General features: G+C 33.7%; 1 protein-coding gene and 1 long non-coding RNA gene across 2 annotated transcripts; both read right to left on the bottom strand.

The window, feature by feature from the left end:
- Positions 1-493: 493 nt before the first annotated feature.
- On the bottom strand, positions 494-25,204 carry ankrd13c (ankyrin repeat domain 13C). Its single transcript, XM_048200917.1, has 13 exons — positions 24,751-25,204; positions 20,779-20,820; positions 17,624-17,728; positions 11,786-11,871; positions 11,250-11,295; positions 9,592-9,658; positions 9,181-9,325; positions 8,979-9,110; positions 6,252-6,413; positions 5,099-5,178; positions 4,912-5,010; positions 4,734-4,834; positions 494-1,922 (listed from the first exon to the last, which is right to left on the bottom strand). Exons 1-13 carry the CDS (start codon positions 25,034-25,036, stop codon positions 1,792-1,794), a joined length of 1,482 nt encoding a protein of 493 aa, XP_048056874.1. The 5' UTR covers positions 25,037-25,204; the 3' UTR covers positions 494-1,791.
- On the bottom strand, positions 21,738-23,947 carry LOC125274483. The gene is made up of 2 exons (XR_007186263.1): positions 23,182-23,947; positions 21,738-23,045 (listed from the first exon to the last, which is right to left on the bottom strand). It is a non-coding gene; the product is annotated as an uncharacterized LOC125274483 (long non-coding RNA).
- Positions 25,205-25,394: the final 190 nt, after the last annotated feature.

Raw genomic sequence — 25,394 nt, 5'->3', positions numbered from 1 at the left:
TAAATTTTTGAATGGGGCAATTTTTATAAATTCAGTTATTTTGTCTTGTGGAGTGTATGTAAACATCTATTATGTGAAATAGCTTATTCAGGACAGGATTAAAAAATAAAATGCACTTTTTATGATCCCTCTTATTTTGTTAAAATGATTAAAATGTCACATATTCACATACTTTTAAGCAGAACTATAGCTTAGGATGCTTTTGCAGACTGTCAGAGTCAGAGAATCACCAATTGCTGTTTACGTTAATTGCCTGCCACAGTTTACATTAATGTTTAAATGACATTAAAATTAAAAGTAATCACTTTGGTAATCTAAAATACTTTTCAGATGTAACTGTAATGAAATACGTAACTAAGTTACATGTATTTCGTTACTCCCCAACCCTGTATAAACAGTATACTACACTTTACTATAGTATGGTTTAAAAACAATATAGTATTTTTTGTAAGGCTAATAAAAGAGTTTAACCAAAACAAATCCTCACAAGAGATTGATACGTGGACATTTTATTAATTACAATTTGTCATGTAAAAGTGCAGCAGGTTCATACAAGGTTCCTGCTGTACATCAAGGAGTTTGATGCATTTGGGAGAGAATTGAAGTATTGAAGGCAGAAAGCAAATCTAAAAACAATGAAAACAAACACAGGAAAAGAAGCTGGTATTAAAAATAAAAAGGAATATAGCAAAACACAAGAGTTTTCCACACTAGCCAGTAGTGGGTCATGGAAGTGTTGCAGCTCGTTTCCATTCTGAGGAGGAAAAAACGAAAACACAAGAAACATAAAAATATTTTTTTTTCCCAACTGGATATTGCTGGCGCAAATTTGACGGGAGCTCCTTTTCCCTCGGCACACAGCAAAAACATATAAAACACTCGAGTAAGATGTCGTTGCCATATCACCTAACGTCTCTGGAAACATTTCACACTAATATCTCAATAATAAACATATTCGTCAGTTATACATGTCAATTATACTACATTGGAAAACATTTTTAAATTTGAATTATTTACATCCATCTATCAAGGTGAAAAAGTGAACCAAAACCGACGGGCTGCAGCAGCTGAAAGTTCCCGTCCATCGAAACGTTTCTGCTACATATACATCCGGCCCTGTACGATCGTCCCAGTTCAAAAACACTAGTTATTAGGATGTGAGAAAGCAACAAAACCACCTCAACACAGTGAAGAAGAAAGTGACGCAGCCCATTTCCCATAATGCAACAGAAACACAAAGGACAAGCAAAAGAACTGGTATTTACAAGTTGCACAAAGAAAGTCTTCTCTTATCTGTAGAAATGACATATACATTGTATTCTGTGACAGATTTCGTACAATTCAAATCATATACACACGCCTCCCGCTTCTTTCCTAAATATACACGTTTCCTTTAAGTGAAGTATACAAGTTTGTAACAGTTGTACAAAGATATATATGAAAACGCTGCTTATGTAATAATTTATAATGCCATATTTCCTGCCAGTTACAGAGGTGATGTGAAGTGACTCTGACGCCGTGTTTCTAGCGTATCGTACTGTCCTGAGCTCCACACATCTGCGATTCCTCGTCTGGTTGTGTAGAACTCGTGTTTTATCATGTAGTGCAGCTGCGTACCAGGAGTCAGCAGTGTTGATCACTTCCCTTCAGCACGATCCCTTTGTGTCCATATTACAAGTGTTTTCTACGTCTCCATCTGCAAACGTCTCAGAAGTAACCGGAGGGAGATGTCGGTCTGGATGGGAGGAGATGGAGACGGGAACAACGGGGTAAAGTGGGATACAGAGCAGCTCAGAGGTCTGGGAAGCGGCTGGGATCCTCTTTGTAGTCGCTGGGAATCGTAAAAATGGACTCGTCGAACTCGTCGTAACGGAACTCCTGAAAGGTCACGGTGGCGGTGATGGTGGGGAAAACGGGGATGTCTGCGAATGGGAATCACACATTACATCACACAAATTCATCTAAACGCATGTTAAATAATTAAGACATTACTAACAGGTAAAGTAAATATCTAAGCTAATATAGTGCATATATTTAGTTAAATTTCTCTAGTGAACTTAACATGTTGAGGACACTAAATGACTTGCCTGAGGTGAATGTAATGCTACGTTAGATATTATTCTCAAGCTGTTTCATTGATGTCTTTCTGCGGTTGAAACATATCTATGCGTAAATCGTCTGCACTTTTTCCTGTTGCATTACCACGTGCGCCCCCTTCTGGATTGGAGTGTAAATCGCCTGTGACTGACTGTATGCACCGAATCGTGATGAAACTTTGATTAATCCTTATTTAAGTTATTCAGTCAAGAGCAATGAGTGATTGTTCTTGTTGTTTGATTAACAATAAAAACACAGAAAGCAGCAGGAATATTAGGCTGCTGTCACTTTAAGAGCTAATGCGCAGATCCAATATACTGATACACACGTGTTTTATTTCTCAAGTGCTTACATTCAGTTAAGACATAACTGTGTTATGTTTAGAAGGATACTTGCCAAGACGGGCATTTTTGTTGACAATTTTGTTTGAGTGTCTGTTCAAGCGCAAGAAGACGTGAAAGAGAGCTCAATTCGGTACATCAAATCGGGCCCAAAATCGGGCTTAAAATCATCAAGTGTGTAGCCAGCATTAAAGTACAGATACTCTAGTAAAATATTACTGCAGTAAAAGTACAAATACTCATTTTCAATATTACTTGAGTAAAGAACAAAATTCATTGATTTCGAATGTACTTGAGTATTAAAAGTGAAAAGCACCGATTGATTTATTCTAGCCATTATTAGTCATTATTCAGCACTAATAAGATATGTATAATATGTATTGATCTGCAAATAAGCAAATTTTTTATTTTATAACCAAAACTACTTGAACAATATATATATTCTTATAAATATTATACACTATTACAGCCGATTTAGTTCACAAATAACTGACAGTCATGACTTAAATATGATTTTCATTTACAATAATCAATACTAAAATAGGAATTAGTCATTTACTTTTTGACCGGATCATTGAATCAGTGAGTTGTTGATTCAAGAACAGCTGCGATTGGATCAGTCTGATTTGTGAATGAATCATTCAGTGTGATTTATGAACCAATTCAACAGGTTCAATGGAAAGAATCGGTTCGTTCACAAAATAACGTGGAATGTATTTTTATCAAATGGAGTAAAAAGTATGATATTATGCTTTGGGATGTAAAAAGTAAAAGTTTCGCAAAGTAAAAATACTCCATACAGATGCTTGAAATATGTACTTGAGAACAGTAACAAAGTAAAACGATTTCGTTACTGTCCACCACTGGTAATAATGGCATAACAACTGAACGATTCCAATTCATCCATCCTTCAGATTTATCCATGTTTGTGTTTTTGTCAAAATACATCACTGCATTCAACATCGACTAATAAAATTATTCAAACCAAATAACTGAAGCTGCTGCATGTTGGGAATTTCATTAACCCTTATAGGGTCTTTGGGGTCTTTTTAGACCCCAAACGACGTTTGCTAAAATAAAAATAAAAAGTTCTCTTTGTCCAAATGACAAAACACAGCTTTGTACAGTAGTTAACACTTTCTAGATCTACAAATAAAAAAAAATTGGAGCGATATCTTGTTTTTATGTTAGTGTAGAAAAAAAAGTCATACTCAGGGTCTTTGGGGTCAACAAAATGTAATTTTTTAACAAAATAATTGTTTTTTAAAAAACAGATGTAATTTTACTGTTTATTTATGTTTTTACTTCATATTTGTGCAGTTTTTGGAGGATTTATCACATCTTTTAAATTTATATAAATAAATAAATATTTTGTTTTTATACAAAAACAGCTTTTCATGTAAAATTCACTTTATAAAAGACCCACATTTCCAACTTTCATTCATGGGGATAACATGGATAATTTGACATGGTTTAGTGTAAGATTTTTGCCCATCTTTTGGAAAATGCAGTTTTAAAAGTAAAAAATTATAACTTTTACCAGTAGATGGCTGCAGAGCTCCACTATGTGCTATTTGACTGACTGAAAGACATCTTTTCACAAGTTTTTTTTCAATTGGATTCATATCTACATATTATGAAATCACAATTATGACAATAAATGCTACTTTTTGTCAAAGTTTAGTATTTTTTGTAATGAAAAAAATCAGTTTTTCAATAATGTTATATTATTATGAGACCCCACTTAGAAAATGGACAAAATTCATCCTCAAAATCAACATTATTGAAAAACTTATTTTTTTCAGTACAAAAAATGCTAAACTTTGACAAAAAGTAATTTTTATTGTCATAATTGTGATTTCATAATATTTAGAAGATGGGCAAAAATCTTACACTAAACCATGCCAAATTATCCATGTTATGCCCATGAATGAAATTTAGAAATGTGGGTCTTTATAAAGTGAATTTTACATAAAAAGCTGTTTTTGTATAAAAACCTATTTAAAAAAATATTTATTAATTCATTTATATAAATTTAAAAAATATGATAAATCCTCCAAAAACTGCACAAATGTGGAGTAAAAACATTAATAAACAGTAAAATTACATTTGTTTAAAAAAAACAAAAAAACAATCATTTTGTTGCCTGCGGTCTGTTGAGACCCCAAAGACCCTGATTGTGACTTCCCAAACAAAGACCGCACAAGGGTTAAGCTTTCTTAGTTAACATGAACTAACAGTGAACAAGCTTCAGTCTCTGAACACTGATAATGTATGGTAAATGTGTCCGTTTACCTAATTTGACAGGAAATCCAGGTGGGAGTTTCATCTGAACGAATTCTCTGAGTTTATTAAAGTGCTTGAAGGGTGCGATGACCTCCAAAACATTTAACAGCCTGTAAAACAGAGATCTGATCAGTAAACATCCGGTGGAAATCGACTGGAGTCTCTTGAATGAACGCGGGACACTTACGACTCGATGCCCAGAGGAAAGTCTTGACTCATGGCTACCGTTGCTTTGAAGTTCTTCTTGCTCTCTTTGCACACGAGCTCTCGGCCCAGGTGAGGAGCCCTAGAAGAGACCAGAGAACATGTGCTTCCATCAATTCATCTTACAATGCGTTTCACTCACGTTTGCTCGTGATGGAGGTCTGACGTACTTTCCCGTCTCAGCGGTGATGTACTCCTCCCAGGATATAGTGTTCGGAGATGGAGCGGTCAGCGACTGACGCCTCATTGGCTATCCGAGGACAGAGAGAGAGAGAAGCAATTATTTAACAAAATTTAAAGTGCTTTTTTTGACTTTCTTTACTGTTGCTGTTTGAGCATGAAAAAGCTTTTCAAAGTCCCTCCAGTGGTTGTTTCTGAACTCCCTGAAAAGCCTCCATTGTAGTCTTGAGTTTTCTTCCGGGAACGAACATGTCACAATATTCCTCATTTAAATAATTCATATGCAAAATAAAGGGGCGGAGCGTGGTTGAGTGAGTTAGTAGTGTGTTGAAACTGGTGGTTATGGTAAAGAAGTGATGCAGAAATTATGCATTTCTTGAACTTTAAATCACGTAAATGTATTCTAATGATCATAATATGGGCAGTTTAAACTATAGAGCACTCAGGAGTGATGTACTCTTCACTTGAACAACGTCTCTTGTTCTCAGGACAAAGACTTTAATGCTGAGCTAAAGGTTCGTCACCAGCAGAGGACGCTAGTGACTCACGCTCATCATTCTAAAGGACTGACGTTTTGAAATGCACATGGTCACAGATAACAAATTGAGCAGAACCGACACACTATCATCAGAAAGCCATAAACAGGCTCAAACAAAAGAGCATCATCAAACCTGAGTTAAACAGGGTTATTGTGCTTTTACACTTCAGTTTTGTAATATATAGTAGTCAACATTTGAAGTGGATCAAAAAAGTTCATTAAAGTTGTTCTAAGAACTAGGATGTCCTAAGAAGAAGGTATTAGGACAACTTTGATGAAAGGTTTTGATCCACTTCAAATGTTGACTACTGTATGTATATATATATATATATATATATATATATATATATATATATATAACCAGAGTTGTCAAAAGTACCAACTTCGCTACCAAGTCAGTACTGAAATTTTAAAAATGTGACGCTTTGAGAGGATTCGTAAACACCTCTGATTGGCCATTGTGTTCACATGCTCATCAGATATGTCTGTGATTGGCTTCAATGATCAATGCTTCAACCACAATTAATATATGTGTGTGTGTATATATATATATATATATATATATATATGATAGATAGATATATTATAGAGGAACACAGGGTCACCTCGAAGTTCTGCTCGATGAGATTCCCTCCTTTGCTGAAGCTCTCCATGATGGCCTTGTTCCTCAGGATGTCCTCCTCGCTCAAGTGCTCGCGTCTCTTCCTGGACTCCAGAACCAGACCGTTGACCATGTAGAAATCTGCCAGGAAATTCCCAACACGCTCCTGCGGGAACAAGTTGCGTTCAGATGGCATCAAAAGCCCCAGAGAGAACAGGGATTTTTTTTAGATGCACTGCAAAGAACAGCTTTTAGATGCGATTACAACTGCATGAATTATGCGATGAAATTAATGCTTAAAATAATATTTCGAATATTGAATTTAAAATTAAATTTAAATGAAACGAACTTTAAAAATGAGTTAGTAGGCAGCAGCAAGTCATTGTCTTAAAGGGATAGTTCACCCAAAAGCGAAAATTATAGGTGATTATGACTATCTTCTTTCAGACGAACACAATCATAGATATATTTAAACATATCCTTAGTCCTCCAAGCTTTATAATGGTAGTGAATGGAGGGCGTGAGATTTTGAAGCCCAAAAAAGTTCATTCATCCATTATAAAAAATAATCCATACGTCTCCAGGGGGTTAATAAAAGCCTTCTGAAGTGAAACGATGGGTTTTTGTAAGAAAAATATCCTTATTTAAATTCATTTTAAAATAATTTCTCTTTAAAATGTCTCATTTTAGACTTCTTAATCATGACCGGTGTTTTGTTTTGCTCTATCCTCTGCGCTTCAGCTCAGAGGTCACTCTTCAGCCAGGAACAATGCATACGGCAGTCTGCCAGAAGCTAGATATTATAGTTAATAAAGTTTTAAATATGGATATTTTTCTTACAAAAACCCATCGCTTCACTTCAGAAGGTCTTTATTAACCCCCTGGAGCCGTATGGATTACTTTTATGATGCACTTTATTTGGCCTTCAAAATCTCACGCCCTCCATTCGCTCCCATTATAAAGCTTGGAAAAGCAAGGATATTTTTAAATATATCTCTGATTGTGTTTGTCTGAAAGAAGATAGTCATATATACACCTAGGATGTCTCGAGGGTGAGTAAATCATGGTATAATTTTAATTTCTGGGTGAACTATCCCTTTAACCTGTTAACTGCCACGGGCCCACTGGTAGGCCCACAGCCATTACATATTTAAAACAGTAATATTCTATACTAAACCTAAACTAATCTTGACAAACTATATATCATTTGAAAGCTTAGAATCTCTAGTTTACATATTTGGTGACTGATTTCCAAAATAAATTATCAATTTGCAACAAGCATATTTTCATACTCATAAGGCATGTTCAGACCTTTATTTTGAAATAGCAATGAACATGAAAAATCATTAAAGATTGGTTGAAACGTGTTTGTTTTCATGCCAAGATTTCAAAAGATAACATCCATTCATTTTTTTGAGAAAAAAAGGTCTGAAAATGTTTTTAATAGAAAAAAAAAATACATTTATGATTGTGGCGGCGATCTATAACCCACATACATGTTATTTTTATGTTTATTAGAGACTGAATTCATATCAAATTCTGCCAAACTTCCCATACTACTTCTATATAGGATGTCTACTTCATAAATTGTATGAAAATAATGGAAATATATGGTTCAGATCACTCAAACCATATATGGAAATGGAGGCGCCTTTATATGGTCAGTAATGGAGCTTGGGTGTCATCTAGTGAAAAAGTGTGGTACTGCGGCCAAACAAAATCTTACTGAAAGCTCATTTTTTGAGATATCAACCTGAAATTTGGAACACAATTTGTTCAGATTTTTGGCTTTGATTTCATTGCAGTTTTAGAGTAAAACTTGTTTTGTAAAATATATATTTTATATTTTATATAAAATATTATATTTTTACATTTTACATTTTCATAAACTTAAACTTCTATAACTTATTATACATAAGTTATTTCATGTCTACAATAATCTGCCAAATTTCATCTTTAAAACAAGACCAGCCTTATGTCTATACTCCAAAGTATTCTTGAATTACAACCATTTAAGTTTGGATAGTGCATTTTCTTATCTAAAAAAAAAAGTGGGGGCGACAGTTAACAGGTTAATGACTGAGTCATTAATTCATCCATTTATTCATTCAAACAGCTGAATCATTGAGAAACGGAGCAAGATTCTGTCTTTATGAATGGATCATTGAATTATTGATTCGTTCGGAGATGCACAGCGGTTCTGTTGTGGCTTTATTTGGAGCTATTTTTGTTGGTGAAAGAGCAAAAATAGATAATATTGTGTCTAAAATTTAACTCACAATATTAACTTCTTGTTTATGTAACTGGTGTATAAAATCAATATCATATTTGCAATTGTATATTCGGGTACAACGGCACACTTGCTCGTGTCACACTTTTTTTATGCAATATTTTAGAATATTTTATCAGTGCACATCATTATTGTTTTAAATTCATGTTCCTCATAATCTTGAATCAGAATAACTCCCTTTCTTCTCTGATGATAACGAGGGCGGGTCAACCTGTCACTCACATGAGATCCACCAATAGCAAACCACCACCATCCAATCAATTCCCCACAGACAAAATCAACATTTGTTCTGGTTTGAGAAGCAGTTTCACTTGGATATATGGTACAATAGGGAACTTTCCTTTCATGCCGACTTTGTTTCAAGCAACAAAAACGTTTATTATGGGTCGTTATAGTTTCAGTTCACTCTAATAACCCTGATTTTGCAGCAGACACACTGACCGTTTTGTCCTCTCTGAAGAGCCAGCCCGTCTGCGCCCGTGAGAAGGTGATGGATTTGGTGGAGAGGGTGGCGGAGTAAATGTCGCTGCTCATGAGGATGTCCACCTCCTCCTCCGTCTCCATCTCGGACTCCTGAAACATCACACACGTTACACAGGAACACGCGTGATACCCGCACCGAAAGCAGTTGTAATGAACGTGCCTCGTGATGAATCCGCTGGTAAACCTTCTGCTCGTTGTCTAGAACCACGAAGGACTCGGAGGGAGCGGCGTCACCGCAGAAGATGAAGCTCAGGTCTCCTCGCTGGCACTTCATATCCGTGAAATCGATCAGTGTAGTGTCCAAACTAGAGCACAAACACACAGACTCAGTGCAGTCATGACACAATACAAACATGTCAAAAAAAACCTTCGATTGTGAAGAGTTTGTTAAGTTTTAGTTTACAGAAACTTGTATCTGTTTCCTGTCAAACTAACGCTCAGCTGTGATGGTTATACACTCTTATTAATTAGCTGTGGGTGGGCAGAGCTGCATATTAATAGCAGGTTTCATTCGACTCGCTGAATCTCACGCTGACTCATCTGGAGCCTGACAGACCGAGAGGAAACGTACCGGATGTTGATACCCTGTTTGTAGATTTTGCAGGCGTCGGAGGGCAAAATCCGTGAAAGTAAAGGCACTGAGGAGAAGAAAACGAACAACTTAACACACATCTGCAGCAAAATACATATTCAACATGTTATTCGACTGAGCATTGAGTCATGACTTCAGTCGTATCCATTGGTTTAACGTTTCAGAGGACACAGAGAGAGCCTCGTGAATCCTAAACACGACAGGGTCATATTTCTAAGCCCAGATTATTTTCGTGAGAATCAAGAACATTTCCAAGCCAAAAATTATTGAAATTATGAAGAATCAGAATTATTATTGTTAACTAAAACTTAAATTAAAACCATAAAAATATATTTTCAATGTTTGAAATAAACATGAACTAAAATAAAATAAATTATAACATCTTTAATTTACAGTAACTGTACATTTTTGTATTTGCTGTACTAGATTTAGATGTAATGCCTGATATATACATTTAAAATATTTAATATATTGATATATATTTTGTATTTTTATAATATTATATAATATTATATTAAATAATAATTTATGGATATATATATATATATAAAAAATTATTATACAAAAAACATTTTAAAAAACAAAAACCAAAAAATATAAAAATGAAATATAATTCAAAATATTAACAAAAACTATAATAGTATATTAATGATACTAAAATAACACTGCGAAATATTTGTAAAGTAACATTTTTGTATTTCAACTTAAATTTAATGCCTGATATATACATATTTAATATATATATATATATATATATATATATATATATATATATTTAATCCCTGATATATATATATATATATATATATATATATATATATATATATATATATAATTTTTTTAAATATTTAATTTATTCATAAATATTTTTTATTTTTATTAAATTATATATTATTATGTTAATATTTAATGGATGTAAAAAAATACAGATAAAATGTGCACATATATACATATATATATATAAAAACTAAATGTACTATTAAATGACCTAAAACTCATAAATAAAAAATATAAAAAAAAAAAACCAGAAAATATAAAAATAAAATATAATTCAGAATATTAACAAAAATAATAATAATAGTATATTAATGATACTAAAATAACACTGAAATATTTGTACATAATATTAATAGTACATTTTATTTGCTGTACTATATTTAAATTTAAATGCCTGATGTAAAGATTTTAAATATTTAATTTATTTATATATTTTTTATTTTTATTATATATATTATTATATTAATAATTAATATATATAAAAATAAATATATGTACATTTTATATTATATATATATATATATAAGAAATGTACAACAATAACAATAACAATCTTGATTATCATGAAAATATAATAAATCTTCAATGTCCTCCAAGTTCTGCAGAACCTTCAGCGCTGAGATTGAGCTTCATTCATCAGGACTGCAGTGACGGTGTCTGTCCAGTAGGGGGAGTGTCAGTGTTTGACATGAAGGCCACGCCCATATAGATGACATCAGCACCATACACAATCCCTCCCGTCTGCCATCACACACATGCTGAGCTCCGTCCTGTGGCTCATCCGGACAGAATCGACTAACAGCCTCACGATAAAGACACGAGCGACTCTAACGACTGAAAACACAAATAAATCAACTCACCCCAGCTCTGGAAATCCCAGTGAAGCTCCAGATAAAAATCTCCAAGCTACAGAACAACATGAAAATAAAACAGCAGAGGTCATTCAGAGTAACAGCGAGAGCTTGAGAAATAATATGCATGTACACAAATACAGGAGCTGTATCTGGAGTCAGGCAAACATGAGGATGTCCAGATTATGAATCCCTGATGTAAATGAGTGTCAGCTGTCTAATTAGGATGAGCTTTGGGATTTTTTGTCAGCACATCATGTGTGTTTGCAGATGAAAATGAGGTCTTCATTCAGTGTTTCGCACTGTAAAAGGCTGTAAATAAATCAAAGATTGTCTAGAGACAAAGAGATCATAGAAGAGTTGAGATGTTACAGAGCGTCCTGAGCAACACAAAACTGACACTGTTTTCTGTCCTGTAGGTCATTTCCTGTCTGCAGAACATTCCCAGAGGGATCCGTCTCCCTCAAACCTCCACAGGCCCCAATCATCACGCAGGGATATCGTGTGTGTTTGGAAGGCCTGCAGTGAAACGTGTGCTTCCTCACCTCTTTCAGTGCTTTCAGCAGACGGGGTCTCTTGTCCTCCACGCTCTCTCGTGACTGTTGCTTCAGCTTCCGCAGCAGAGCCGTGACTGCAACACACACACACACACAGCACTGACGATCAACACCTGGAAATAATTACATAAATAAAAATAATAATAATAATAATAATAAACAAAAAAATAATTGTAAAAATGAGTCAAGACACCTGGAAATAATTAAATACTAAATAAAAATAACAATAATAATAATAATAATAATAATAATTAAAAAAATAATAATATAAAAAATAGTGAATCAAGACGCCTGGAAATAATTAAATACTAAATAAAAAAAATAAATAAAATAATAATAATAATAATAATAATATAAAAAATAGTGATTCAAGACATCTGAAAATAATTAAATATTAAATAAAAATAACAATAAAAAATACTAATTTAAAAAATGATGAATCAAGGCACCTGAAAATAATTCAATAAATAAAAATTACAATAATAAACAAAATAATGAATCAAGACCTGAAATGAATTAAATAAAAATAACAGTAATAAACAAAAAATAATAAAGAAAATAATTAAATAATAAATAAACATAATAACAAACAAAAAATTAATGATTAATGAATGGTTAAAAATAACAATAAACAAAAATAATAAAAATAAGGAAACAAGACACCTGAAAATAAACAATAATAAACAAAATATTAAATAATAATTCATCAAGACACATTAAATTAATTAAATAAAAATAACAGTAATAAGCAAAATAAATAATAATAAAAATGATTAAATAATAAATTAAAAAAACAAAAAATACTAATTTTAAAAATAATGAGTCATGACACCTGAAAATAAAATAAATAAATAAAAATAATAATAAACAAATAATAATTAATAAGTAAAAATTACAATAATAAACAAATAATAATAATTTTAAAAATAATGAATAAATAAAAATTACAATAAAAAAAATTCTAAATTGCTCCTACAAAAATTCTCATCATTGCTAAAATGCATCAAGACAACTGGAAATAATTAAATAAATAAAAATACTTAAAAAATAAATAAATAAAATGAATAATTCATTAATTCTGACCATGAACTGCCCACTCAGACAGGAAGAGACTGTAAAGCCAGCCAATAAGATTGAATCTTGACTCTTGATTTGAGACAGTTCTAGCTATTTATATACTTAATATGCATGAGACATGAAATATGACTAGACTGTCAGAGATATGAAAACATTTAAGTTTATTTAATAGTGGTTGACTATGTAAATCAAAGCTCAATATCCTTCAGTTGGCAATTTCAATTATTTCCAAATAGAGCTTTTCACAAAAACAGTTTAAAATCAGTGAGCCAAAGGAAAAATCTCCTGAAGATGATGATGATGATGAAGAAAGGATCTTTGAGAGAGACCTAACATCACCTGACCTCCAAAAACACACGCCAGCTTCACAGGAAATCAGGCTGACGTTTCCATTGGTTACCAGAGTCTAAAATGGAAACAGTGTGTGTGTGTGTGTGCGTGTGCGTGTGTGTGTGTGTGTGTGAGATCGATCATCAACACACACACTGAGACAGAAACAAACAACAACACGACTGAAATAAACCAGCATCAACGTCACCGCAGCAGGAATCACGCCATAATGAGCGCTGTGTTAACGAGCAGCTCTCTAATGAGGGTTTTCCTAACGAGCTTCTCCTTGTTCCAAATGAATCACCACATCCAAAGTCCAAAATAAAGCACTGTGATTCGCTGACCCTGTGATGATGTCACTCGACGTGTCTCATTCCTCTGAATGAGGAAACAGGAAAAAGTGCAGCAACAAACGTATTGTTTCCTGTAGGACTGATTAGATTTAATATTTTAATGTGTCTAGTTTATAGTTATAATCACATAAAGATTACTAAAACACATTCACAAGTCAAAAATGTATATACTTTGAGTTCAAACCAAACATCATGTGCATCATTATCATCATCATCTCCACCCACCGTCACTGATTCATCATCGTCTTCACAGAGAAATTAATAACTCCAAAATTATATAAAATTATGTAAACGCGCAACATCTGAGGCAGCGTCACGTGTAATGAGAGTAAAGACCGGCTCTGGTGAGTCAATAGCACAGATAATCACCAGTTGGCCGCTTCTGCAACACAATACAAGAAGAAGATGAAGATCAGGGAGTGATAATGTGAGATATACAGAAGTGTGTCACGCTGTTCAAGCAATCTGAAGAACCAAAGCAGAATTCAAACGGACTGAATCACAGAATCCAGTCTTATAAATGGAGTAAAACACGGCATGTTACAGAAACTATATGAACACATGAACTTCATCTCTAGAGTCATTTCATCAGAGAAAACTATCAGAGACACACACACAAACTCACAGCTCTTCACTGCAACACGCCAAAATAAAAGTTTGGTTTAACTTGAAGAAAATGAGACAGAAATAGGCTATATTGTATAGTATAATGTACTTCTCTAATTCATAATAACAGTTAATTAAAACATTATTTAAAAATATCTAAAAATGTAAATTTAAAATGGTAAAACTCTGTTGTGCTGCATTTTCTTTGCCGGAAAAAATGAAAGGAATCATTCAAATTTCCTTCTATTACATTTTAAAAGATTAATTAAATTAAGTTTTAAGTATTCATTTGATTAGCACCGTTTTTAATAAATTTCTATTAAATCATAAAAAACAGAATCCAGAAAAATGGAAAAAATAAAATATTTAATATAGTGCACTATAATTGTTAAATTATTAAATTGTTAAAGTTTAATTCAATTGATTAGGCATCCTTTTTTATTATTAACATTTAGTTAAACCATTAAAATATAATCCAGAAAAATTAAAAATAAGAAAAATAATAATAATATACACAATTATTGTTTCATTTTTTTTTTTTAATTATTAAAATGTTAAAGTTTGAAGAATTAAACTGATTAGACATCTTTTTTGATTATTACAATTAAGTTAAACCATTAAAGAGGACCTATGATGCCCCTTTTTCACAAGATGTAATAAAGTCTCTGGTGTCTCCAGAATGTGTCTGTGAAGTTTCAGCTCAAAATCCCCCACAGATCATTTATTATAGCTTGTTAAATTTACCTATATTTGGGTGTGAGCAAAAACACGCCATTTTTGTGTGTGTCCCTTTAAATGCAAATGAGCTGCTGCTCCCGCCCCCTTTCCAGAAGAGGGCGGAGCTTTAACAGCTCAACAACAACAAAGCTGGAGAATCTCACGCAGCCAAAATGAGGATTGTCAGTAACGGTGTTCAGCCTTACATTGTTCAAACCGGAGTCGACACTGATGGAGAGACTCAGGAAGAAGTTACAACTTTTAGACGTTTCTGAATGGTTAGTGGATAAATTTATGTAGTTGCTGTGGAGTTGATTCAACTCATCCACTAGCATGTGCCGTCATGTTAATCTTTTGTGTTGAATTGACCCTCGTTTGTGAAGCAGTCTGGCATAAAATGACGGCATGACAACAACACTCTACTACAACAACTCTTCCTCTTCTCTAAAGCAGCCCAACATGGCCCCGCCCCCTTTGTTGCATGTTCTCAGGGGCGGGATTTATGTAAATTTTCGGGTTTGTGATGTCACTAACCCAGGAAGAAGCTTGTTTTAGTCCCTACCAGCCATTTTTGTAGTCCTTAAACAGAATTCTGTAAAAGAAAATATCTCTCTTTGCATTGAACTTTGAGCATCATAACTTTGCAGATGTTGTTTGTGCTCAAACAGCAACATTACACACTAAATAAAGTTAAAAAAGTGAAATCATAATCAACCACCCCTTTAAAAACAGAATCCAGAAAAAATTTAAATGGAATTTGGGAAAAATTAAAACTGATTATACCCTAATATTCACATGAGATCAGTGTTTGAAGTACTCACCCATGTGAACTGAATGTTTTGCATTTCTAACAGACACACAGTCCAATGCAAATGTGTCACATGTAAAGTGTGAGCAGTTACTTGCACGTGAAAACTTGTTAGCTGATCGAGCTCTTCATTAACTCATCCGTCATGACTGAGAGCTTCGCTACAGCCGCTGATAAACACACGCATTAATACTCTCTCTCGGCTGAAAAGGCTTTTTAAGTGAATTAGAGCCGACGGTGTAACGTAATCCAGAGTGAGATTTAATCTGACAGACACCGACCCGCTTTAATTCACCACAACAAAAGACATTCATTTGATTTGGACTCTTGCTATCCTTAATGGAAGAGCTCAGAGCAGACGACACATGGCCTGATTACACACACACACACACACACACACACAGGAGCTTGTCCTAATGAAGCTCTTTTCATCGGCACACAAAGCCAAGTTGCTCCATGAGGAATTTCCCTCTCCATCTGAACACAGAGAAACTCCAGAAACTGATCTGAGACCAGTCATTACAGACCAGACTATTATAAAGTCTGCAGCTCATTCTGGCCAAGAACCACCCACTCAGAAAGGAAGAGACCATCTGACATTCAAAACGACCAAAAACACAGAGCATTTAGTTGCGGGTATATCAGAAATAAGACCTTGGAGGAAAGTGTACAGTTGTGCTCATCGCAGGAGTCAGCAAAAGTGTTTCCTGATGAACTGATATACACTTGTGCACAGAAATGACATCAGTTACAATAAAGTCAGATTAGGGCTTGTGATTTTTAATGGTCATCCACGAATGAGACTAACCTTAAACTGATGTCGCACTTTGAGATTTAGGCAAAGCTTCTACTAAAGCTGCATGATTAATCGGTAATAGATCACGATTTGATTCAAACAACCATGCAATCTTATTCTGAAATGACAATGATTCACCTCTGTCTATTAAACCTTTGATAAGCACGATCACTGAGATATGCATTCTGATCCAGAGAGAGCAGTTGTCATGTTTAAGTATGAAACAACCACATAGTATCATTATTTCTGCCTTACAATAATTCATATTATCACAGAAGTACTGGGATACAAGTTTAAAGTTCGGATATAAACACTGATGTCTACAGTAGCGATCAAAATAGAGTAAATCACCTTTTGAAAGTAACTTGATGCGTCAAATAACAATTGTAGCAATTACACTGTTACACCAGTAGGTGGCGACAAGTGACGGCATTCAATCGTTCATTCGTTAATTCATTCAAGAGATTCATTAATTCATTCAGAAATACTGATTCAACCAGTAATGAAACAACTGAAGTATGAGTGAGTCGTTGAATCATTCACTCAATCCGATTAAAATTTTTTAATTCAAATGAATTAAAAAATGTTTTAAACAATTAACATTTTGTCAGAACCTCTAATAAATTACATATTTTGTTTAGTCGTCTATTCGGAATCGTGGGAGAATCGTGATGTCTATTTGAAACAAAAAACGTGATTCTCGAATTGTGCTCTAACTTCAATTATTTCATCAAATATGTAATCAAACTCATTTAAACATACAATTACAAGGTTTGATTGAGGTTCAAAATGTTAAACTGTTGTTTCAATCAGGGTTATTATATCAATAACTAAAACTAAAACCATAAAAGAGTTCATTACTTTAAAAAAAACATTAACTTAAATCAAATAAAATATATCAAATAAAATTATTTTTTTGTTTCAGATAGTTGCCAAAGCATAATTTCTCATTTTTGTTTAGTTTGAGTTGAAGTACTAAAATAACTAAAACTAAAACTTGATAAAAGCAACATACACATAAAAAAAAAAGACAAAAACACAACAAACTTTAAAATCAAAACAGAAAATATGAATAAAAACTATAACGGTATCTCAATGATGCTAAAACAACACAGATTTCAAACTCAAAAGCGACATACTCATCTGTCGGTCTCCGTAGCTGATGGCCTCGGCGAGTGGACTCCATCCCTGAGCGTTTTTCACCTTCACTGGTGCATTATGGGCCAGAAGGAGATGGGCACATTCTGAAGAAAGAGAAAGAAAGATGCCATTACAGTTCTGCCCATGCATTTGATTTCACTTTAAATTACTGTAAAGCCTTAAATCTATCCTTTGAATGATTTATAAAGCAGTTAACTGATGTAAATTAACTGTTTTCTTTGATGTAACTGATGTTATAATTGCCTTTAATTGTATATTCAATGTTCAAGAGATTCTGTCTATCAAATGTTGTGTTTATGCATCTTTCTTTACAATAAATAACATGGTGTTTTATTATGCATTACAGTCCAAATGGTTTTTAAGGCATGCGAAAACTTTCTGCACGAGTTACAAAAAGGGAACCGTGCCACTGAAATGACGCCAAGATCCCGATTTAAACATAAAAGGAGGTGCAGCAGCTTAATTTAACATCCCTCTTCTGCTGCGGCCACAAAGGAATGGCTTTAATTTTAGTGTTCATATCTCCACCTCTCTAGAGAAACTCATCCGAGAGTCAAACGTGAGGGTGGACGACGTCTAGAGCCAGTACGGATGAAATATCAGCACTATATACTGCTGACTAAAACAACATCTCAAATAGTAGTACGCTATATAGTCGTCACATGATCATGCAGCCAGGTTGAATGCAGCAAGTCCAGAGAGAATAATATCTTGTGTAACTTCAATTCACTGCGAGCTGCTTTAGAAAAAAATTCTGGTTGGACTGGAAATGGAAGGTCAAGTCTGCACATGTCATCGGTCCCTTGGGTTTTCATGCGTACAGAAAACTCACATACCGTGCATATTTACACACACATACACACCATCAGTATGTCACTGTGAGCAGCGTCAGTTGTTTGTGATGCATGAACATCTTCATTCTCAGCCCGCTCTGGCTCACTGTAAACGCTGGACTGACGGGCAGCAGGTTTGTGTCAGTGCCAAAGTGTTTTGTGACCTTCTACAACTGACCGCACATGAAGAGCCACACACGCTGCTCTGTTAGTGCTGAACAATGTCCTTCTCTCTCTGCTAGAAATGCTTAGCACATTCAGTTCAACACATTTCTGCTCATGCACAGCAGAACAAGGTTTTGAAATTCAAGCATAAAGTCTTTGGGTCAATGAAGAGAATCGTGACGTGAATATCTGATCAGAAGGGGTTTGGTCTACTGCTTTATGTACCGACTCAGTAAATCATCAAATTTACAATCAAAGCTAACTAACTAACAAACTAAATTTTGATTAAAATATCAACATTTTTAATGAAAAAAATAAACAATTAATTCAAATAAATACATTAATGAATTTGATGTAAATAAAAAAATAAACAACTTAAATAAATAAACATTTGGTTAAAATAAATAAAAAATACATCTAACAGTACAGTACTTTAATGAGTAGAAAAGAAAAGAATGACAATGTAAGGGATACTAAATAAATAAATTAAAATAATATATATATTTTTTAAATTATTAAAATAAAAAAATTGTTTTGCTTCTAATTTTGTAGAAAATATTCAGTATTTTAATATTTTTTTAATTATTTAAATAAATAATAAATGAATAAATTTGATTTAAAAAATATTAAAATAAAAACGTATTTAAATAAACATTTGATTAAAATACATAAAACAATTAAAATAAATAAATTTGATTTAAAATTTGAATACATAAAAATTATTTAAATAAATAATATAATAATACATTAATTAATTTGATTAAAATTAATACATTTGATTAAAATAAATAACAGTACAATACTTTAATGAGTAGAAAAGAATAGAATGACAAAATGTAACGGATACTAAATAAATAAATGAAAAGAATGTGATTTGTTTTTAAAAAAATTGATTAAAATAAAACATTTGTTTTGCTTCTATTTTTGTAGAAAATAGTATTTTAAAAACTGATTTAAATGAAAAATAAATGAATAAATTTGATTTAAAAAATATTAAAATAAAAACTATTTTATTTAAATAAACGAACAAACAAACCAACATTTGATTAAAATAAATACATTTGATTTAAAATTTGAATACATAAAAATTATTTAAATAAATAATACAATAATACATTAATTAATTTAATTAAAATTAATAAATTTGATTAAAATAAATAAAAACATGATTTAAATAAATACATTTGATTAAAATAAAATTATAATAAATAAAAGATACTAAAAGATTGAAAACCCCAGTGCTAAATGCATAAATGTAAATATAAATAAATGTAAATTTAGATATACTTCTACTATAAAAATGTGTTTTCTAATGGCGTTTCTGCAACAGACATGTGAGCGGACACTTGCAATGCTACTACAGTCCAGACAAACGAGACAGACGTTCTGTCATCTTATTTCCAGCATGAGAGTGGACACTAACAGAACCACTGGAGCAGGACAGAACAAACCCTGTCTCTGGCTCTGTGTGTGTATGTGACATGTGACGGCTAGCCGACACTGACCGCATTCACTGAGGAGCGACAGACAGTACATTTACAGCAACTGTCTTCACTAAATCAACGAGCAAGGCCTTCCTTTTCAGTTGCATCGTTGAGAAAAACCTGCTTAAATTATTAATAAGCTTGTAGTATATTAATGAAATTAGAGTGTACAGTCGTCCACTCACAGGGGAGCCGTGCATTAATATTTCATAACGGCCTGCGTTCACAAGCCACAAAAAACACACTCTGATGGATTCAGCATTCTTTAAAGAGAACAGAGCTACATCAAAACTTCACGAAGTACAAGTCAAATTCAGCAGGGCACATGTGGCCATAACTGTATAACGACATCATAATTCTCATGTTCACCAGAGATCAAAACCTGTGCTAAACACGCGACGGGTCTGAAGAATAGTACAGTTCTAATCTAATGACAAATACAATTACTAGTAGTTAAAAAGAACAACAACAACATATGAGAGACACCCATTGAGACTTGTGTGATTTCATACATAATCGTTTTTACCCCACTGGGGTGGACGATCATCCACTGGTCTGTTGTGAAAGAGGCATCATATTTAACATCAAAATCACTGCATGCTGGGAAACACCCAATCAAACATTAAGATATACTAGATCTGCGCGACTCACCTTTATGACCCATCATAACAGCCAGATGAAGGGGCGTGTTTCCTGTAAGACAGACAATAGCATTCACTAACTGATCAACCATTCAGCAGGAAATGACGTCAGCGTGTTTCTGTATATCAGTTTTATTTCCGTAATAATAGTAAATGCAGATATATGTACAGATATGCAGTTTGACATTATATGAGAGTGAAAACAGGTAACACAAACAGCTCTCAGCAGTGAACCCGCGCGAGAGAATGTCATCAGTCATGATTAATCATATTATTAGGACTGATTCATAATTTATGATACAGATAAAAACCAGACATGAAAGCATGAAACTCGTTTTGCAGGTTTCAAGTGGGCTAATTTTCCATTTTTGTCATAATTGATTCATTCTATGTGGAATCACGATAGTGAACAATTACAGTTCTCGACCTCCTTGTTTTTGAGTTAGTAAAGTTCTAGATCAGAATGATCATTATGACTCTGAATAATAATAGCAGTTCTAGATCATCCTGGTTATGGATTATTTTGATTCTCGAACACTATGTTTTTGTGGCATTACTGTACTAGATCAGCATGATCATTATAATTCTGAATAATAACAGTTCTAGATCATCATGGTTCTGGATTATTATGTTGTCGATTAACATGTTTTTGCGGCATTACTGTTCTAGATCAGCAAGATCATTATAATTCTGAATAATATCAGTTCTAGATCATCCTGTTTATGGATTATTTTGATTCTCGAACACTATGTTTTTGTGGCATTACTGTACTAGATCAGCAAGATCATTATAATTCTGAATAATAACAGTTCTAGATCATCTTGGTTCTGGATTATTATGTTGTCGATTAACATGTTTTTGCGGCATTACTGTTCTAGATCAGCAAGATCATTATAATTCTGAATAATATCAGTTCTAGATCATCCTGGTTATGGATTATTTTGATTCTCGAACACTATGTTTTTGTGGCATTACTGTTCTAGATCAGCAAGATCATTATAATTCTGAATAATAACAGTTCTAGATCATCTTGGTTCTGGATTATTATGTTGTCGATTAACATGTTTTTGCGGCATTACTGTTCTAGATCAGCAAGATCATTATAATTCTGAATAATAACAGTTCTAGATCATCTTGGTTCTGGATTATTATGTTGTCGATTAACATGTTTTTGTGGCATTACTGTACTAGATCAGCAAGATCATTATAATTCTGAATAATAACAGTTCTAGATCATCTTGGTTCTGGATTATTATGTTGTCGATTAACATGTTTTTGCGGCATTACTGTACTAGCTCAGCAAGATCATTATAATTCTGAATAATAACAGTTCTAGATCATCTTGGTTCTGGATTATTATGTTGTCGATTAACATGTTTTTGCGGCATTACTGTACTAGCTCAGCAAGATCATTATAATTTTGAATAATAACAGTTCTAGATCATCTTGGTTCTGGATTATTATGTTGTCGATTAACATGTTTTTGCGGCATTACTGTTCTAGATCAGCAAGATCATTATAATTCTGAATAATAACAGTTCTAGATCATCTTGGTTCTGGATTATTATGTTGTCGATTAACATGTTTTTGCGGCATTACTGTACTAGCTCAGCAAGATCATTATAATTCTGAATAATAACAGTTCTAGATCATCTTGGTTCTGGATTATTATGTTGTCGATTAACATGTTTTTGCGGCATTACTGTACTAGCTCAGCAAGATCATTATAATTTTGAATAATAACAGTTCTAGATCATCTTGGTTCTGGATTATTATGTTGTCGATTAACATGTTTTTGCGGCATTACTGTTCTAGATCAGCAAGATCATTATAATTCTGAATAATAACAGTTCTAGATCATCTTGGTTCTGGATTATTATGTTGCCGATTAACATGTTTTTGCGGCATTACTGTTCTAGATCAGCAAGATCATTATAATTCTGAATAATAACAGTTCTAGATCATCTTGGTTCTGGATTATTATGTTGTCGATTAACATGTTTTTGTGGCATTACTGTACTAGATCAGCAAGATCATTATAATTCTGAATAATAACAGTTCTAGATCATCATGGTTCTGGATTATTATGTTGTCGATTAACATGTTTTTGCGGCATTACTGTACTAGCTCAGCAAGATCATTATAATTCTGAATAATAACAGTTCTAGATCATCATGGTTCTGGATTATTATGTTGTCGATTAACATGTTTTTGCGGCATTACTGTTCTAGATCAGCAAGATCATTATAATTCTGAATAATAACAGTTCTAGATCATCTTGGTTCTGGATTATTATGTTGCCGATTAACATGTTTTTGCGGCATTACTGTTCTAGATCAGCAAGATCATTATAATTCTGAATAATAACAGTTCTAGATCATCATGGTTCTGGATTATTATGACTCTTGATCACCATGTTTTTGATGCGTTATAGTTCTTGATCAGCCTGATTCTGTATTATTATGACTGAATAGTAGTTCTAGATCACTGTGGATTATTATGGTTCTCAATCACCATGTTTTTAATGCATTATAGTTCTAGATCAGCATGATCACTATGACTGAATAATAACAGTTCTAGATCATAATGGTTCTGAATTATTATGATTCTCAATCACCATATTTTGATGCATTATAGTACCAGAACTGCATGATAATTATGACTGAATAATAACAGACAGTTCTAGATCATCATGGTTATGGATCATTATGGTTCTCAATCACCATGTTTCTGAGTCATTGAGGTTCTAGATCAGCATGATCATTATGTATCTGAATAATAACAGTTCTAGATCATCATGGTCCTGAATTATTATGGTTCTCGTTCATGTTTTTGATGTGTTAAAGTTCTAGATCAGAATGATCATTATGACTGAATCATGGTTATGGATCATTATGGTTCTCAATCACCATGTTTCTGAGTCATTGAGGTTCTAGATCAGCATGATAATTACGATTCTAAATAATAACAGTTCTAGATCATCATGGTTCTGGATTATTATGTTGTCGATTAACATGTTTTTGCGGCATTACTGTTCTAGATCAGCAAGATCATTATAATTCTGAATAATAACAGTTCTAGATCATCTTGGTTCTGGATTATTATGTTGTCGATTAACATGTTTTTGCGGCATTACTGTTCTTGATCAGCAAGATCATTATAATTCTGAATAATAACAGTTCTAGATCATCTTGGTTCTGGATTATTATGTTGTCGATTAACATGTTTTGCGGCATTACTGTTCTAGATCAGCAAGATCATTATAATTCTGAATAATAACAGTTCTAGATCATCATGTTTTTGATGCGTTATAGTTCTTGATCAGCCTGATTCTGTATTATTATGACTGAATAGTAGTTCTAGATCACTGTGGATTATTATGGTTCTCAATCACCATGTTTTTAATGCATTATAGTTCTAGATCAGCATGATCACTATGACTGAATAATAACAGTTCTAGATCATAATGGTTCTGAATTATTATGATTCTCAATCACCATATTTTGATGCATTATAGTACCAGAACTGCATGATAATTATGACTGAATAATAACAGACAGTTCTAGATCATCATGGTTATGGATCATTATGGTTCTCAATCACCATGTTTCTGAGTCATTGAGGTTCTTGATCAGCATGATCATTATGTATCTGAATAATAACAGTTCTAGATCATCGTGGTCCTGAATTATTATGGTTCTTGTTCATGTTTTTGATGTGTTATAGTTCTAGATCAGCATGATCATTATGTATCTGAATAATAACAGTTCTAGATCATCATGGTTATGGATTATTATGGTTCTCAATCACTATGTTTCTGAGTCATTGAGGTTCTAGATCAGCATGGTTCTGAATTATCACGGTTCTCGTTCATGCTTTTGATGTGTTATAGTTCTAGATCAGCATGATTCTGTATTATTATAACTGAATAATAGCAGTTCTAGATGACTGTGGATTATTGTGGCTGTAGGTCACGTCTCACCGTGCACGTCTTTCTGCGCGATATTCTGTGTTCGGATGAGCGATGACAGCCTCCGCACGTCTCCCCTGAACACACACTCATGCACGGGATACGCGCTGTCAGTGTCGCCATGGTTCTGGTTCTGCTGCGAGCTGGAGCGGATGATCTTGTGGTTGCTGCCGCTGAAGATCTTGCTGCCTCGGTTGGCTTTGATCGGCCCGGTGGCCGCCGGTTCCTCGTCCGGCTCCAGCAGATCCAAACCCGCTTTGCGCTCTTTGCGCACCGAGCGGATCTTCTCTCCCGTCATATTTACACAGATGAGCGGTGGAAAACAGCAGCCCGCACAACATGAACACTGTCCGGTGACTCAACGGAGACGGACGGGAATGAAACACGCACCGGAGCGACGCATCTAACGGTAAACAAACGACACACACTCACACACCCTACGAGGAAGAGCCATCTGCCATCTTCCGCTCACACTCTCGCGAGAATCACTAACGGGGGGCATGGAACACACGGGAGAGTCTCGCGAGAATGAGGGGACTCACCCTCATGCATCGAAACAATCCTCTACTCTCGCGAGAATGGCATGCAAGTTGAACAGGGATTGGTTTGTGTCGCGAGATCGAGCATTTCTGCCTGGTACATTTGAGATACACAAA

The sequence above is a fragment of the Megalobrama amblycephala genome, linkage group LG8, assembly GCF_018812025.1.
Source record: "Megalobrama amblycephala isolate DHTTF-2021 linkage group LG8, ASM1881202v1, whole genome shotgun sequence".
NCBI classification, from domain to species: Eukaryota; Metazoa; Chordata; class Actinopteri; order Cypriniformes; family Xenocyprididae; genus Megalobrama; species Megalobrama amblycephala.
The sequence above is the reverse complement of the archived record's forward strand: the minus strand, read 5'-3'. Positions and strand labels throughout refer to the sequence as shown.